This window comes from Heteronotia binoei, chromosome 19 (genome assembly GCF_032191835.1).
Source record: "Heteronotia binoei isolate CCM8104 ecotype False Entrance Well chromosome 19, APGP_CSIRO_Hbin_v1, whole genome shotgun sequence".
NCBI lineage: Eukaryota > Metazoa > Chordata > Lepidosauria > Squamata > Gekkonidae > Heteronotia > Heteronotia binoei.
In genome coordinates this window covers 21,258,292-21,277,662 of record NC_083241.1, presented here as the reverse complement: position 1 = coordinate 21,277,662, position 19,371 = coordinate 21,258,292, and the positions used below count along the sequence as shown (strand labels likewise).

General features: G+C 44.6%; 1 protein-coding gene across 1 annotated transcript in view; it reads left to right on the top strand.

The window, feature by feature from the left end:
• Positions 1-19,371, top strand: part of EFL1 (elongation factor like GTPase 1) — a 118,139-nt gene that overhangs the window by 27,286 nt on the left and 71,482 nt on the right. Inside the window, exons 13-15 of the mRNA XM_060259797.1 lie at positions 5,911-6,062; positions 6,916-7,094; positions 7,659-7,794. Of these exons, the coding sequence (XP_060115780.1) occupies positions 5,911-6,062; positions 6,916-7,094; positions 7,659-7,794 (467 nt within the window). The remainder of the gene's footprint in view (positions 1-5,910; positions 6,063-6,915; positions 7,095-7,658; positions 7,795-19,371) is intronic.

Sequence of the window (19,371 nt, the reverse complement as noted above, 5' to 3'; positions counted from 1 at the left end):
AGGACTCAAGGAGCACACCCAAGCTCTTGACCTTAGGGGCCAGTATCAATGGCACCCCGTCTAGAGCCGGCAGCTGGACCACTTCCCTTGAACCACCCCGACTCAGATAGAGAACCTCCATCTTCATCGGATTCAATTTCAGCTGACTCATCCTGAGCCAGGGTGCTACGGCTTGAAGAGCCAGATCCAGATTTTCCGTGGTACAGTTGGACTGGCCACCCATGAATAGCTAGAGGTGGGTGTCGTCTGCATATTGGTGACAACCCAGTCCATACCTCCTGACAATCTGGGCAAGGGGGCACATATAGATGTTAAATAACATCGGGGACAGCACCGCACCCTGAGGCACACCACATGTGAGTGAGTGCCTCTGGGATGACTCCTCCCCGTCACCACCCTTTGTCCCCGATCTTGGAAAAAGGAGGTCAACCACCGTAAGGCGGACCCCTGAATCCCCACGTCGGCAAGGCAGCCAGTCAGTAGCTGATGATCAACCATATCAAAAGTGGCTGACAGGTCCAATAATAGCAGCACTGCTGAGCCACCCCGATCCAGATGTCGCAGGAGGTCATCCATGAGAGCAACTAGAACCGTCTCCGTCCCGTGGCCTGGTCGAAAGCCGGACTGGAATGGATCCGGTGCAGAAGTATCCTCCAGGAATCCCTGTAGCTGAATTGCCACCGCCCGCTCTATAACCTTACCCAAAAAGGGAAGGTTTGATACCAGCCGATAGCTTGCCAATATGGCCGGATCTGCAGATGGTTTTTCAAGAGGGGACGGACCACAGCCTCTTTAAGGGGCATGGGAAAGATCCATTCTATCAGGGATCTATTGATGATACCTTGCAGTGGTTCACGTAGCATTGCCTGGCTAGCTTTTATAAGCCAGGACGGGCACGGATCCAACCTACAAGTCATAGGGCGTACAGCTAAAAGGATCCTGTCGACTTCCTCCAGGCTGAGTAAACTGAAGGAATCCAGAACTGGACCAGAAGACGTGCTCAGTGCCCCAAGTTCTTTCACTGTATCAAGTATGGCGGGAAGGTCCTGTCGAAGCGACAAGACTTTATCTGCAAAAAAACTCGCAAAAGCCTCACAGCCTATTTCCAATTCTCTAATATTTTGTTTACCATGCGGTAAAATTGTTAGTGACCGAATTATACTGAATAATTGTGCTGGGCGCGAGGTTGCAGATGCAATCTGGGACGCAAAGTAATTCTTCTTTGTGGCCTGGACTGCCATCTCATAGGTCCGTATAAATGACCTATAGGATGTTCTCGTAGCTTCGTCACGAGTATGTCGCCAATGTCTCTCTAGTCGTCTTAATCGTCGTTTCATTGATCGCAGCTCCAGGGTATACCATGGAGCAGATTGTGAACGAGGATGAAGAGGACATTGGGGAGCGATGTCGTCGATGGCCGAGGAGAGCTGGCTATTCCAGTTCTCTACCAGTTCATCCAACGAGTTGCCAGAGGGCCAGGGATTCTGCATAGCCATTTGAAGTTGCAAAGGGTCCATCTGGCTACGCTGGCAAGCTAAAACTTGCTCACTGCCTAGATGGGGTAGAGGTGGCGTATTCACACGAGCCCTCAGGGCATAGTGGTCAGACCATGGCACCGCCTCGGCAGAAATCTGATCCACTCCAACTCCCGCCGCAAAGATCAGGTCTAATATATGCCCAGCCTGGTGTGTGGGTGCTGTTACATATTGGGAGAGTCCCAGTGCTGCCATGGAAAGCACTAGGTCCGTTGCCCGAGTGGAAGCTGCATCCTCAGCATGGACATTGAAGTCACCCAAGATTATAAGCCAAGGGTGCGCCAATGCCCAGCCTGCTACAGCCTCCATCAGGGACGGTAGGGCACTGGCTGGTGCACTAGGCAGATGATACACCAGCCAGATTGCTAAACTCTCCCTTACATCCCACACCAGGCCAGCACATTCTATGCCTATGATCTTTGGCGGGGGGAGTGCCCTGAAGGAGCAATCCTCCCGTATGAAAATAGCCATCCCTCCCCCCCGCCTGCTAGTCCGAACCTGATGAAGAACAGAGAACCCAGGAGGGGCTACTTGGGAGAGAGCCACTGTCTCCCCATCCCGCACCCAGGTCTCCATCATGCAAGCCAGGTCCATGTCCTGTCTGATAAAAAAAATCCTGCAGGACTGAGGCTTTATTATTTATGGACCTGGCATTGCACAATATCAGGGACGGAGGCGAGTGTTTCCACTTGGCCCTTCTACCTGCTATCTTTGGGATGGGACGCAGGCTGGAAGGGGAACGAGCCCTCTTGTGTCTCAATCTCCTTCCATTCCAATTTTGCCTGCTCCCACCGCTATACTTTCCCCTCCGCAGGAGCACTGGAATCCCTTGACTCGACATCATTTACCAAAGATCTATACAGAGTCTCAGGTCACACAGGTTGTCTGGTTTTACATTGGGTTTTGCTTTCTGTTTTGCTTTTTTCCCTACATAGGAAACAGTGGAGAATGGTTGGGGGCACCTTGTCCAGGAGCCCATAGAATTGGACCCTGGGGTCCAACTGAGTTGAAATTTTGGGGGTTATTTAAAGGACAGGCACCAGCAACTCTCCTGCTATTTTGTCACCAGAACCTTTAAAAACATCCCCCAGCCCCATGGAAAGGTTCCCTAAAGGGAATAAAGAAGCCAAAAAATACCAGAAACCTGAAGAAAAACCTGGATCCAAATATACCAGTATGGTATTTGGAAACCATGATTACTGATATTTTTCAGCTTCAATATATCTGGATCTGAAAAATACTGCACACCCCAAGTCACAGCTTAACTAGATGCAAACAGCCAGAAGTGAGAGTCAAGTGATGTCTGTCGAAAGAAACAGGTGTTCTGTTGAATAATGAGAACGAAGTGATGTGGTCTGTAGCAAAGAATTCAAGCAGAGAAGACAAAGGAAGGTGTAAGTTCCTATGGAGGATAAAGCTAGAAACCATGGAAATGAGAGGAGAGGATCTGAAGAAGAAATAAGACACTGGGATATGGAGCATCAGCTTTCTGGAAAAATTATAACTGTCCTAATTTGAGCATAGCAGCCTGATTGGCCAGCCTAGCCCAGTCTCCTCAGACCTTGGAAGCGAAGCAAGTCAGCCATGGTTATACTTGGACCAATGAAGACTGGGGTTGCCATGCAGAGGAAGACATGGCAAATCACCAGTTTGGTGTAGTGGTTAAGTGTTCGGATGCTAATCTGGGAGAACTGGGTTTGACTCCCCATTCCTCCACTTGCAGCTTTTGGTGTGACCTTGGGTCAACCAGAAGTTTTCAGCAAAGCTGTTCCCCCAAGAGCAGCCCTCTGAGAGCTCTCTCAGCCCCACATACCCCACAGGATGTCTGTTGTAGGGAGAGGAAGGAAAAGGAGATTGTAAAATGCCCTGAGACTGTGAGTGAAGAGCAGGGTATAAATCCAATCTCTTCTTCTCTGCTAATTTCTTGCATTGAAAATCTGATTGGTCCTGCAGTCACCATGAGTCAGTTGCAACTTGATGGCACACAATTATTAATTAGAACATAATCTAATTTACTTTTTGTATTTTGACTTAATGTTTAGGAAACAGATTTAAAAAGTGCCCACTTTACATCTCACAGAACAAATTTTGTTTAAATGTTGCATGTGGTAAAAATTCAAACACTTACCTGGCTATCCACCGTACAGGTATTTCTTGTGTGAATGAATGAGAGCCTAATAAAAAATAAAGGGTATGTTGGACTTTCCATCATGTTGAGACATAAAGGATGGCAGGGGACATTTCTTGTCCAAAGAGGCTCACCTGGCCAGCTTCTCCAGGTGTTTCAGGAAGAGGATCAGGTTTGTTTTCAAAGACTGTTACTCTAGCCAAAAGGATTCAGCAAGTTACTTAATAGTTATAAATGGCTTTTATGTTCTGTTGTAACTTCAAAAGAAATTGTTGGTTTTATTGAGATTGCAAGAATTGCTGTTGTAGTACTGCACTTGCGGCAAACTGTTTCAGGAGTTTTATCTGGGAAACCGACAAATTCCAGAAATGAGCAAACAGCATGATGCAAACATGGTTTGTTTTTTTGTTCCTCCATCTGCACAAAAGCTTCCTCAAGGCTGCCTTGAAAGTGTTGCTTTCTCTTTCAGTCCTGCATGCAATTACTCCTGCTTCCTTTTGTTTCCTGCTAGTAGTTCATTCAGATGCCATAAATCCAAAAGCCTTGTGTGCATTTTATCTGCTAGTGCACTTGCTTTTACCATTCTTGCTATTCCCTAAAGAATGCACTTTTAAATGTGCAAGCAATGCTATTAGCCTCCATGTCAAGCCACAGTATCGCAAATGCATTTTATCAAAGGAGAGTGGAGGAGGTTTTTTTGTAAGTGCTATTTCTGATTAAGCATCAACAGACATCTGCTTTGTCGATTGTGGGACGGCTGCTGTCCCTTGGCTGTGCATCACCCTGTTTTAATGGTTTTGAGTTAAACTTGGTCAGCTTCATCTGTTGGGATTATGCAAGGCCAACGTTCAGTTGTAGGTTCTATCAGAACTGCGGTCCTGAGTTTTGCAGATAGCACCTACTTATGAAATCAGTGAATTAAAACATAGTGTCTGAAGAAGAGTTTGTTGTGGCTGCTTTGAAGCACACTCTTTGCAGAGGGGAGAATCTACAGATGGCTCCAACTAAGACACATGGAACACATTTTAAATGAGAGGAGAGTCTTTTGAGTCCTTTAACTAATTAGATAATTGCAGAATTTCTGAAATCATATATATTTTACTTTAATAACACATGTCCAGTTTCTTTTTTTTTCTTTTATGTCAGTTAAAATTGAATCCTGCTATAAGTTTCCTGAGTTTGTAATGCAGAATTCCTACAAATCATTGCAAAGCAATTAAATACTGAGGTCTGCTACTGCATGGTGAGAACAGCTCATTGTTGGCATGACTTTCCAGTGCTTATTCCTTGCCTGTAGCTGGCCAGCCTGCTTGGCTTGCAAAAACAAAAACGTTGGTATTACCTTCTTTTTATATTTGTTGCAAATGTGAAGGTCCTTAACGAATACATTTTTGCAGCGCTCTTGCAGCAAGGAAATATGTATGGATATGTGGCCACACTTGGGATGCCTTACCCAAAATTAACTGTATTTAGTGATCTGCTGATTACACAGTCAGCTGCAGTACTGCAGTCCTAAGCCCTGCTCATGACCTGAGTTCAGTCCCAGCGAAAGCTGGTTCAGGTAGCCGGCTCGAGGTTGACTCAGCCTTCCACCCTTCCGAGGTCGGTAAACTGAGTCCCCAGCTTGCTGTGGGGGAAAGTGTAGATGACTGGGGAAGGCAATGGCAAACCACCCCTTTAAAAGTCTGCTGTGAAAAAGTTGTGAAAGCAACGTCACCCCAGAGTCGGAAACAACTGGTGCTTGCACAGGGGACCTTTCCTTTCCCTCCTCATGTAAGCAGGAGATGCTGTCTGGTTGCCAGAATATTTCAGCAACTGCTTGTGCAAACCGCATCCCCCAAATGCGCCATCTGATCACTAGAATATATAACCTCCCATAGAAAGCTACCCATTCCCTGCAGTCATCTTCAGAGGCCTCTTCAGGTGCCTCTGCTATCTGAGCTGGACAAACAAGCAGCCCAAGAAAGGGCTTTCTCAGTTACAACCCCAAAACTATACAGCCTCCCTCCCAGAGAGATTTGTCTCCTTCTATCATTGCCTTCTGCCAACAGATGAAGACTGAGCGACCTCCTCCCCGGTTTTGGTGTCATGTGCATTGATATGTTTTTATCAAATAGTTATATGTATGCTTTATTTTAAATCCCCTGTTTTAGTGTGGAAATTTGCCGCCTTGAGGGGACTCTGTTCGGGTAGAAATGTGGTATAGGAATTGTTTTAATAAATGACTCTGTTTTGAATGGTTCGTAGGCCTCTGTCTCAAGAAGAAATTGCCCACAGACGTGAGCTTGTAAGGCAGCGGCATGCTGAAAAGTTGGCTGCTGCTCAGGGCCCAGAGTTGGCACAGCCAGGTGCTGGAGGAGACCCAGTGGAGCAGAGTATAAAGACAAGAGGGATGAAAGGTATGCAAAGAAAAACGGGCATAGTTGAATGTACCGGATTCCTCTTGAATAAAGAAGGGCTGCAATTTGCAATCATTGCTTGATCATTGCAGCATGTGATTTTGCTGTTGGATGGTTTTCTGAGAAGTAATGTTGAATTAAGACTGGTAATAATTCTAGAGTCACTGGGGGGAAAATCTGATTGTTTTATTAAGATATTTATTACCCTGCCTTTCCTCTTGGCTGAAGGCAGCTTCCAGTAGTAATTGGATCATTACAAGTTAAAGCAAGCAAACAAGAAACAAACCTCATGTACCCCCCCTCCCCCACCAGATGCCTGCTGTTCGTAGCTCATCAAAAGCTTTGGTGCACAAGCAGGACTTGTCACTCCTGCTGCAGAGCTCCAAAGAGGGATCCCATTGCAAGGAACGGGAGACTTGATGGGAAAGTTCTGGGCTCTGGCTGTAGTCATCTTATAACCATTGGCAGGGGCTTTTTTGAGCAGGAACACAGTTCCAACTGGCTTGGTGTCAGGGGTGTGTGGCCTAATATGCAAATGAGTCCCTGCTGGGCCTTTTCTACAAAAAAAGCCGTTTGTGAAACAGTGGTGACATCAGGGGATGTGGCCTAATATGCAAATGAGTCTCTGCTGTGGATTATCTAGTTCAGATAAATATTTGGCCATTTTCCTGGCCATCTGATCATCCAAGTGAGGCAGGAGAGCAAGTATAAAATTGGACAGGACACAGTTTATGAGATTCTAGATCTAAGTTTAGGGGATATCGTGAGTGGGATGCGGTGAGTGGACACTACCACAGAATGCAAGATGAAATGATATGGACATATGTGGAGATATTTTTCCATCTTTTATTAGAGGATGATCAGCCACCCGTTAATCAAGTGGAGACCCTGACAGTGGCGACTGCGAAGCAAGAAGCTGAAAGCAAGGAGGCTTTTGTTGCTTTTGCAAGGGTGTTTAGTGGAGTTGCAAAGAAGGGGCAAAAACTCTTTGTTCTTGGACCAAAATATGATCCTGCTGAAGCACTGCACAAGGTAAGATGCTCTGGGAAAAGTAGGGGTACCTCTGGGTTTGCACAGGCTTTGCTCATTTTAGCTTTTCTCCCCAGCAGCTTTTGTTGTTTTGGAGGTTACAAAGTTGGGGGTCTGTGAGGAATAGATGGGAGCAGTGTTCCCTCTAAGCTGAGTTAGTGTGAGCTAGCTCACCGATTTTTAGCCTCCAGCTCACACATTTTTGTCTTAGCCCAGGGATGATCCCAGAGCACACTAATTTATGCAGCAGCTCACAACTTTAATGCCAGTAGCTCACAAAGTAGAATTTTTGCTCACAAGATTCTGCAGCTTAGAGGGAACATGGATGGGTGACATTTTTGGGACTTCACCCCCCCACACACACACACACCGCTATAGCATAGCTTATCTTTCCTTTTTTTTACTACTGATAACCTTATAATGTATTTTCTTGAAGCTGAAGCTTTATGAAAAGTAAGAATGTTTGTTGTTCTCTGTAACATTGCACTAGGGTGGATGTGAAGAATTTGTCTAGCAGCAGTCTGTTACTTAGCAGTTTCTTTCCCCCTCCCTTCTCCTTGGCTCCAGCTGCCTTTAGGGTGTTCTGCTGCCGATGACCTGCCACCAGTGCCTCATTTGGCTTGTTGCACTTTAGAAGATCTGTACCTACTGATGGGAAGAGAACTGGAGCAGCTGGAGGAGGTGCCTTCGGGAAACGTATTAGGTGAGAGAGCTTTCTTGACTCAGTTGTGTATCTTCACTTCCACAGGTTGCATTGGTAATGTTGTCAGTTGGTTCTCACATTGTTCTGTCATATCTGGAGTCGGAAAAGACGCTTGTGGTAGATTAGATCTTGTGACCGTACCAAGGTGTCTGTTGATTTGTGAAGCAGAGTACTGTTCTCCACTGGTGGAAATCTGTTATCCCAAGGTTTTAAGAAGAGCTCTGCTGGATCAGACCAATTGTCTCTCTCGGTTTTCATGCCTATGCCATCATAGTCATTGATAGACGTATCCTTCATGAATCTATCTAATGCCATTTTAAAGCTGTTTTTTCCCGTGGCCATCGCTACATCTTCTGACAGCAAATTCCACATTTTAATTACTCTTGTGTGTAAAGCAGCATTTCCTTTTGTCCACCCTGAGCCTACTGCCAAACAGTTTTATTGGAAGCCCTCAAGTTCTAGTATTTTGGGAGAGAAAACTTTCTCTTGGTCAAATCGCCCCATGCATAATTTTATAAACCTCTAGCTTCTCCCCTCCCCAGTTGTCTCTTTTCTAAATCAAAAAGCCCCAGACTCTTCATTTTTTCCTCATATGGAAGATACTCCAACCTCCTAATCATCTTGGTTGCTATCCTCTGTACTTTTTTTCCAGCTCTACAGTGTCCTTTTGAAAATACAGTGACCAGAACTGTACACAGTATTCCAAATGAGGAATCTATACAGATCTTAGTGTCAAGTAGACGGATTCAACAAAGAGTCAGAGATGAAACAAAGACTTCATTTATTGATTGACGGTTACTGTGGCTCAAGCAGGACTCTTGAGTAGAATGAAACAAATAAATTGATACAAGCATTATAAGATACACTTCAAAAGAATTCCTACGGGGAGGGTAATAGGAGAGCATTCACACATAACTACAAAGATACATTCCCAGGCTAGTTATCACACTGGTCTTGCTTACATGTACGGTTCCTATTCCCTCGCACCTCTGTCTGGGAAGGCAGAATTTACTTCTTTCACAGCAATTACCAGCCATAAAGGAAAGGAGGGGTCACTAAAGGAAAATAACCTAGCAGCATTTGGCCCATCGTGATTTTAAGCAGGCATGTTCTTGACAGGCAGGACCCATCAGTCTTTGAGCAGAATCAGGCTATCTTGACATACTGCCCCCCTCATGCTCAACCCCTCGGTCACAGGGGGTGTTTTCTGTGAAACTTATTAATTAGATCAGAAGCTGATACATCTTTTTCTGCAACCCATTCGTTCTCACTAGCAGGGAAATGTTTCCACTTAATCAGATAATACAACTTCCCATGTTTAATTTTAGAGTCCAGAATCTCCTGAACTTCGTGATGACTCTGATTCCCAATCTGAATAGGTTGCGGCGCTGTCGTTCAAGGATGCCAAACAGACTGGCTGGGGTCCCGACGGAGCAGGCTGCAATGAAAGACAGGGTGCACTTTACTAAATATCTTAGGCAGTTCTAGTTCCACAGTGACCCCGTTTATTACTCTTTTGATCTTAAAAGGACCCAGATATCGGCACGCCAGTTTCTTAGAGGGTTGATTGATAGGTAGGTTTTTTGTTGACACAAATACAGAGTCGCCCACGTTAAAGTCCAGGTGGGGACATGGGATTTGTCATATTGCTTTTTATATGTCTCTTTGGCAGCCTCCAAATTCTCATGGATCTCTTTCCAACTCTTGCTTAGAATGTCCCACCATTGCTCAAACGAGCTGGGCTGTTTGGCGGGGTCTCCTCCTGGCAACACAGGGATCGGCTTTCCCTCATAGCCACTCACAGTCTGGAAGAGGGAGGCTTTGGTGGAGCTGTGTACACTGTTGTTGTATCCATACTCTGCGAACAGGAGGAGGTCAACCCAATTGGATTGTTGATGATTGATATAGCACCTCAGATATTGCTCTAATAAGCCGTTCACACGTTCCGTCTGGCCGTCCGTCTCGGGGTGGTACGCGGAACTCAACCCCTGCTGCATCCCTAGTAATTTGCAAAACTCCCGCCAAAAGGTGGCAATGAACTGCAGGCCCTGGTCACTAATTACTTTATCCGGGAAAGAGTGTGTAGTTTAACCACGTGGTTAAAGAATAAATAAGCCAGTTTCTTGGCGGTGGGGAGCTGTGTGCAGGGAATAAAGTGGGCCTGTTTTGAAAAAGTGTCTACTACCACCAGTATTACTGTTTTGCCACGAGATGGCGGTAGTTCTACTATGAAGTCCATGGAGACTACTGACCAAGGTCTGGTGGCAGTTTCTATTGGTTTGAGGAGTCCGGGAGGTCCCCCCGCCCCCTGCCGCTTTGCCATGATGCAGATCGGGCAGAAGACAAATTCTGACACATCCTTTTTTAGGGATGGCCACCAGAATGGTCTGCTGATCAGATGGAACGTTTTTACATACCCGAAATGCCCAGCCAGTTTGTTTGAATGACAGAATTGTAACACCTCTTTTCTCATGCTTTTTAGGACATAAATCTTTTCCCCATCCCCCCTTTTCTGAACCTCCCCCGGTCTGTCTTTTCCCTCCTTTTTGGTCTCTGCCGCCATTTTCTCTGTTCCCCATCCCTCCAGTTCACGTTTGTTCTGAAAATGGGTAGTGACAACTGCTGCGACTTGGGAGGGGGGAACCAGGGAGTCTATCACTTCCTCCTTCTGGCTGTTGTGCTGAGGCAACCTGGAGAGGGCGTCAGCCAAGAAGTTTTTCGTGCCAGGAATATGCTTAAGCACAAAGTCAAATTTCGAGAAAAACCCCGCCCTCCGGATTTGCTTTTCACTCAGTTTTCTCTTCCCCGTGAGTGCTTCGAGATTTTTATGGTCAGTCCAGATCTCGAATGGTACTTTCGCCCCCTCTAACCAGGACCTCCAAGTTTTTAATGCAAAAGTTAACACAAACGCCTCTTTGTCCCACACTGACCAATTCTGTTGCTCATTGAAAAATTTCTTAGATATGTAGGCGCATGGCCTCAATCCCCCTTCCTCATCTTTCTGCATCAGAATGGCCCCCACGGCCACGTCGGAGGCGTCACATTGCACAATGAAGGGTCTTAGCTCGTTGGGGTGGGTCAGGACCGGCTCACTCGTGAATAGCTGTTTCAGTTTGTCAAATGCCGTTTGACATTTAGATGTTCAGATTAAGCGGGCCCCTGGCCGTTTAGCCTCTGGCCCTTTCTCCTTCGTTTTTAACAACTCTGTTAGGGGAAGCATTATTTGTGCGAACCCTGGTATGAAGGTCCTATAAAAATTTGCGAAACCGAGGAACGATTAGAGCTGTCTACGTGTCCTCGGGGAGGGGGGGTAATCTAATACGGCTTGCACTTTCGTCGGGTCCATTGCCAATCCCTTCACAGAGACTCTAAACCCCAGATAGTCCAATTCCGTCTTGTGGAACTCGCATTTCAACAGTTTAGCATACAGTCTGTGTTTCAGCAAGGTATCTAGTACCTTCCGTACTAACATTACATGGGATTTCTCATCTTGCAAATAAATAATGATGTCATCCAGGTACACCACCACCCCCTTGAACAAAAAGTCTCTTAGCACATCATTTATAAAGTTCATGAACACCCCTGGGGCCCCCTGTAGTCCGAACGGCATCACCAGGTACTCAAACTGTCCCATAAGTGTGTTAAATGCCGTCTTCCACTCATCCCCCTCCTTTATGCGCACTCGGAAGTACACATCCCGCAAGTCCAGTTTTGTAAAGATTTTCCCCTCAGAAACCGTGCTCAATAGATCCTTAATGAGGGGGATGGGGTAGGCATTGGAGGTGGAGATCGCGTTTATCCTGCGAAAATCTGTGCAAAGCCTAAGCAAGCTGTCCTTTTTCTTGAACAGGACCGGTGCGGCGTGGGGTGCCGTTGCCGGTCGGATGAAGCCTCACTTCAAATTCAGGTCCAAGAACTTGCGGAGCTCCGCTTTCTCAGCCCACCCTATAGTATATAGCTTGGCTTTTGGTAGTGTCTGGCCCGGAATCAGTTCTATGGCGCAGTCCGTGTTTCTGTGGGGGGGGAAGCTTGTTCGCGCTTTGCTCGCTGAACACCCCCATTAAGTCCCGGTAAGCCTTCGGCACTGCGGGAACCTCTTCCAGGGTTTTTGTAGAAGATAGTAACATAACAATAAAACCATTCTCACACTCTGAGAGACAGTTGTCTGTTCCCATACTCCCTTATCTCATTCCCAGGAAGGCTCCCTGCTGGTCACCTTGAAGCATACCATCTTCAAAGGTTTGGGGCGCCTGTGGATGCCAAGTGAAAAATTCCTCCCATGGGATTTACAACCTTCCCTCTGCGTTTGAAATGCACAGCTTTATGTTCAGGGTTAGTAATAGCAAACAAGATGGCGTTAGTCAGGTCAAGAGACTAAAAGCAGTTTAAAACAGTTACAATGTCTGACAGTGGCCCCCATTCGTAGTTCCATAAGTGGGTTTTGCATAATGGGTCTATAAATTTTATAGTCTGATCCCCCCACCGTATGCAGGGCTCGTGCCTGGCCAGCCACCCAACTGCCAAAACCACTATTACAAATGTCTCTTGGTCCCAGTGCTCTTCAATTCCCATGGGCACGAGCTGGGTTTCTCTGGTGCAGGGCTCCCCCCGCATCACTGATCCGTCCATTTGCTCGAACTGCATCGGACCAGGGAGGGCCTGGGTGGTTAGTCCCAAGGCCTCGACTATTTTGGGGGTAATTAGTTCTCGATTGCACCCAGAGTTGATCAGCGCCCTCACTTGTACGAACCTCTTAAGTTCAGGGTTCAATAGTCTCACTGGAACAAAATATAACGATCCGGTAACTCTCACCGTCAGTGGTGCCGGTTCCTCCGTGACCTGCTCGTTGGCACCCTTCAGAGCAGGCCCCATCCCCGGGTTCGGGGCACTCGTCCGGCACCGGGACGACCACGATAGTGTCGATCTCCTCCGGCTCCATCAGTCCTGGGTTAGCCGGTCCCCGGTTGGTCATCTGCACCCGATGCATGTGTCGTTTTAGGATGGCTTACCTCCGCGCAGGGGCCTCATCCATGATAGCAGTGGATGTTCTGGGCTGCCACTGCCGAGGGGTCATTAGGAGCTGGATCGGAGGAGGAGAAGCCGCCACCCGCCGTACATCTAAGACGTGCCAGGGTACCGTTGGCCTTTCTTCAAAGTCTGGAAGTTCACCGCCTCCTGGAATCTTTTCGACCATTTGGTTACAAAGTTGCCAGGGCGGTTAAGCTTCAAAAGGATTCTACTCAAAATGTCAAGTAGACGGATTCAACAAGGAGTCAGAGATGAAACAAAGACTTCATTTATTGATTGACCGTTACTGTGGCTCAAGCCAGATGCTTGAGTAGAATGAAACAAATAAATTGATACAAGCATTATAAGATACACTTCAAAAGAATTCCTACGGGGAGGGTAATAGGAGAGCATTCACACATAACTACAAAGATACATTCCCAGGCTAGTTATCACACCGTTTGGCCTTGCTTACATGTACGGCTCCTACTCCCTCGCACCTCTGTCTGGGAAGGCAGAATTTACTTCTTTCACAGCAATTACCAGCCATAAAGGAAAGGAGGGGTCACTAAAGGAAAATAACCTAGCAGCATTTGGCCCATCGTGATTTTAAGCAGGCATGTTCTTGACAGGCAGGACCCATCAGTCTTTGAGCAGAATCAGGCTATCTTGACACTTAGATCTATACAGGGATATTATAGTATTGGCAGTTTTATTCTCAATCTCTTTCCTAATAATCTTTAACACAGAGTTTGCCTTTTTCACCGCCTCAGCCCTGGGTTGGCGCTTTCATTGAGCTATAGTATCCACTACAACCCTAGGGTCTTTTTTTCTCTCAGTATCAGCAAGTTCAGATCCCATTCACCTGTGCTTGAAGTTGGGATTTTTTTTTTTGTCCCAATGAGCATGACTTATCAACAATGAACTTCATTTGCCACGTTATCTCCCACTCACCCAGTTCGTGGAGGTTCTCTTGGACCACTTCACAGTCAGCCTTGGTTTTCACCATCCTTAATAATTTTGTGTCATCTGCCAACTTTGTCACTGCACTACTCAGCCCTAGTTCTAGGCCATTTATGCATAAATTAAGCAGTACCGGCCCCAATTCCCATTCTTGTGGGACCCACTGCTTATTTCTTTCCATTGTGAGAACTGTCAGTTGATTGGTATTCTTTGCTTCCTGTCATTTAACCAGTTTTTAATCTGTGAGAGACCCATCCTCTTATCCTATGACTGCTAAGTTTACTCAGGCATCCTTGGTGAGGTAGCTTGTCAAAAGTCTTTGGAAAGTCATGGTATATAATGTCTACCAGGTCACCATTGTCTACATGCTTGTACATTTTCTCATAGAACTCCACAGGGCTTTTTTTTAGAAAAAGCCCATCAGGAACCTATTTGCATGTGGTCATGCCCCCTGGCATCACCATTGTGTCAGACATTGTAACTTACCTGTTTAATGTGCTTTAAACTGTTCATGTCTTCTTGCCCTAACTAACTCCATTTTGAATGGTTCTGCTAACCCTGTGAATAAAAGCTTGCATTTCAAACACTTTTGCAACAGTTACTAACTCCCATGGGAATTCCTAGCATAGCACTAACAAATGTAACAGAGCTTTGAAGATAGTGAGCCTCAAGGTAACCAGCAGGGTTCCTTCCTTGAGAAAGAGATAAGGAGGCCTGGGAACCGGCTATTGCCTCCCGAAAGTGTGAGAATGGTTTTATTGTTTAGCTTTTGATGTTAGAGGTTAAAATGGCATGTTCTGCTTTGAATTGTATCAATCTCAACTCGTCTCTGTCCTAGACCACTAGTTCTCAAATAAATGGATTAAGCTGCTACAAACTGTGGTCCGTTTTACTTTGAAGTTCCAAGTCTGACATTTTGAGATTAATCCCAATTTTGGAGCTTATCTGAACCGGTAACTTTTTAGCTGGATGGCTGCCAGAGTGCCGGATAATGGGGAGCCCACTGAACCAACAGACGAGCTGGTGATCCCATGCGGAGTGACCGTAACCCAAAGGAAGGGGGGATCCCCGATACATTTCTCCACACTACTCCTCACCTCGAGGAAGTGGCAGCCGCGCACCTCATCAGCCCTAATGGACGAGGCCGCCGGACGATTCACCACCCTGATCTCCGGAACGGGGGCTGAGGGAGAGGATGCGGCAACAGGAGGAGAAAGAGGTGGAAACCCGGGAAATGGAGACGGCCAAATCCCGAAAGGGAGCGAGGAGGCCCTCCTGCTGAGGAACGAGATGCTGTTGAGGGCCAGAGAAATCCAGAACGAGGTCCAGGCCGGCCACATGCACATCACGCGTGAACTACAGAGGCTGCAGAGTGGGTGGAACACTTTCAGAGGATATATGCCTCTGAAGAGCCCTCTTGCCCCACCCTACGAGCGAAGTTGCTAACAGAGGACATTCCGTCCTGGGATCCTGTCACCTGTGAGGAGGTGAACTCCCTTTTAGGGAGGGTGAAAAGCGGGAAAGCCCCTGGGGGGGATTACATTAGGTCTGACCTACTCAAAGAGCATCGGGATTGGTGGGCTCCAACGTTGGCTTCAATCTCAACTCGTCTCTGTCCTAGACCACTAGTTCTCAAATAAATGGATTAAGCTGCTACAAACTATGGTCCATTTTACTTTGAAGTTCATTGTTTCACACAGGGCTTTTCTGTAGAAAACCCCAGCAAGAACTCATTTGCATATTAGGCCACACACCCCAACACCAAGCCAACTGGAACTGCATTGCTGCTCAAAAACCCAAAAGTTTGGTTGAGGCAGGACTTCACTTTGCAGAAGCCTTGCTGATTTTCCCTTAGCAGGCTTTGTCCTTCTATGTGCCTAACAATTCTTCTGATTACATTTTCTACTGATTTGCCTGGGACAGACGTTAAGCTAACTGCCTGTAATTTCCTGGTTCTCCTCTGGGTCCCTTTTATAAAATTGGTGTCACATTTGCTACTCTTCAGTCTTCTGGTACATTGGCTGAATTTATTGATAGATTACATATACTGGTTAGTAGATAAAGAATCTCACATTTGAGTTCCTTAAGAACTCTGGGGTATATGCCATCAGGACCTGGAGACTTATCAGTTTTTAATTTTCCCAGTCTAAACTTTATCGGTGGATACCTCAATTTGGCTCAGTTCTTCAGACTCCCTTCTTGAGGGGCTGTGACATGGGGGCATGACCCACACTTTCCACAGTGAACACAGAAGCAAAAAAGTCATTGAACTTCTCTGCCATCTTCCCATCTTCCTTTAGCAATCTCTTTATTCCTTTGTCATCCAACTGCTGCATTGCTCCTTTGGCTAGTTTCCTGCTCTGGATATATTTTTTTAAAGTTTATTGTTTGTATTGATGCTTTTAACAACCAGCTCCTCAAAATCTCTTTTTGCCTACCTAATTTCCATTTCTTTTGCCAGAGACTGTGGTCTCTCCTGTTCACTTCATTGGGGCGGACCTTCCACTTCTTTTTTTTTTTTAAAAAAGCCTCTCTACTTTTTATAGTTTCCTTGACTTGATGCAGGCCTTCTTTTAGGCTTAGCAGCATTCTGTTTGGGCTTCAATTAGTGTAGTTTAAATAGCTTCCAAGCATCCTCTAGAGACCTGCCTCTCCTGTGTTTCCTTTCCAGCTTCCATTTTACTAGTCCCCTCATTTTTATAAAGTTCCCTCTTTTGAAATCAAATGTTACCATTTTGGACTTTAGGAGTAACTTTCCATTGACCTGAATGTTGAACTTAATAGCATTGCAGTCACTGTTTCCAATAGGTGTAATGACTTCTACATCTTCCACCAGGTCTTGAGACCCACTCAGAACCAAACCCAAGATCACTACACCTTTGGTTGGCTTTGTAATTAACTGTACGTAAGCACTGCCATTTGTGAACTCTAGGAATCTTATTTGTACAGCATGACTTGTGCATACATTTACCAAGTATCATACTTTAGTCATCTTCCTTATTCCTTTTTTTAATATATGATTTTTATTCTTACATACAGACAAAAAATATGTAATACCTTACTACAATTATATATAAATGAACGTCTTATATGGACACATTATATCTTATTCTTACCCAAACTATATTCTGTTCTTTTTATTACAGTTGTCAAACAGAACTTGCTTTGTTTATATATACTCTACATTTTCACTTTTAAAAATCTATATTGCATCTTTTCTTCATTATTTCATATCTTAACATTTCATTGTTATGAACATGTATTGCCTGATTCTATCTCTTCATCATTCTGCACTTTAACTAGTTTTGAGTTTTCAGATATATTTTCAAAAAGTGTATTCCATTTTTATTGAAATTCGAAATTTGATCTATTACGTAAATAATAAGCTAGCTTTGCCATTGTTACATAATCAGTTAATTTGTTTTTCCGATCCATCAATTCTGGGCATTTTTCCACCTTCCATTTATAAAGAAATATCACCCTTGCCACTGTTACAGTCACCGCTTTTATTTTCTTCTCCATCTCAAGATCAGCCTCAGGTAGGTGATAGTACACCCCAACTTTTAAGTAATCCTTAAGGCCAGTATTTCCATCTGTATTGCTTCTGTTGGGGAGTTAATTCTCCTGATGTTTCCTAACACAACTTACTCTATGCTTTCTTTGATGTAGAATGCAACCCCACCCATCTCTCTCAGTCCTTTCTTTAGAGCTAATACCCAGGAATGATTATATCTCATAGATTTCCCCCATTCCACCACATTTCTGAGATACCTACTATAATAAGGTAAAGGTAGTCCCCTGTGCAGGCACCAGTGCTGGAATCGAACTCAGGTCGTGAGCAGAGGGCTCCGCCTGCAGTTCTGCAGCTTTACCACTCTGCGCCATGGGACTCTTAGTACCTACTATAATACCAATCAGGAAATCAAGCCCATGAACTTCTATAAGGAAGCATCTTTCATTGCTGAAATGTAGGAGTATTTAATCAGTATTTAATCTGTGCATAGGGTCAGAGTAGCCCAGCCACTCTATTGATGATAATGATAGTGTGCTATCAAGTCACAATGGACTCTTGGAGACCTTAGGACCATAGGGCTTTCAGAGTAAGAGATGAGCAGATGGTGGTTTACCACTGCCTTCTTTGGCATTAGCAATTCTATTCTTCCTTCCTGGTCTCCTATCCAAGAACTGACCATTGCAGACCCTCCTTAGCTTCCAAGATCTGAGGAGATCAGGCTGGGCTGGGCTCACTTAAAATCCCACAATGTAGTCCGTCTTGGCTGTAGAAGATTCCTTCTGAAGATGCTTCCTTAAAAATTTCAAACTATGAGTAGGGCATCTTCTTTTTTTTTGAGAGAAAACTTCTTCTTCCTCTTCTTCTTCCACATTTCCTAAGATTCACATTCTTTTTTTTTTCAAGTTTAAATAAATTTTTATTAATATTAATATAACATTAACAAACCAAACACATACAACTATAACAATATCTATAACTCTAGCCATCCCATTATGATTACAATATTAATTGAGAGACTTAATAGAATACATAATTTATATATTTTTCTGGCAGTTGACATGAAACATTGTGTTGTCCTTGCACAAATTCAAAGAAATAAAACCATTTTTCAACAAACGTGTTGATTTCATTTCCGCTTTCTAAAACTTCAGATTGCCGGATTGTGCTTGCTATCTTGTCCATTACTAGTATGTCCCAGATTTTCAAGAACCATTGTCTTTTTGTAGGCATTGCCTTTGACTTCCATTGATGTGCTATTAAACTCGGCTTTAATTGGAATTGAAAGATTTTGAAATAAAAATATAATTTTTGGTAGAATAAAAACTCTGATTTGTTCAATTTTTTCTAAAAGGTTTAATGAGAGTTTCCCCCATTCCTTAAAATTGTTTGCTAAAGAATTTAACAATGAATCAAAGTTTGCCTTAAATAAGTTCTGTAGGTCTAAAGGGATCAATATCCCCAAGTGTCTGAAAGTACACTTAACCCATTTGAAAGGGAATGTTTTTTATTTTATTTTCCATTTCTGCACTCAGCCAAATGGGGTATATTTCAGATTTTCCAAAGTTTATAGAAAACCCTGCCACATTTCCAAATTCTCCAATTAGGTGCATTAATCTAGATGACGTGGTTATTGGATTTGTGCAATAAAAATAGCATCATCAGCAAATAAACTTAACTTATATGAAACTTTCTGAGAGCCAATTGACACACCTGTAATAAGAGGATCGGATCTTATAGCCACGGCAAGAGGTTCCAACGACAAAGCAAACAAAATTGGTGATAAAGGGCATCCTTGTCTAGTGCCTCATGTTAGGATCCAGGGCAGTGAGTTACGATTGTTAATTGTTAAAGATGCTCTAGGTTTATTGTATATTGCCTCTATAGAACGCATGAAATTGGGGCCAAATCCCATGAGGTGAAGAACTGCTTTTAAAAACGGGATTTCTACTTTATCAAAGGCTTTTTCAGCATCTAGTGACAACATAATTGCCTCAATTTTGTTTAGTTTACAGTAGTTAATGATGTTTGGGGATTTTCTGATATTATCCGTAATTGATCTACTCGGGATAAACCCGGATTGGTCTTTGTGGTTA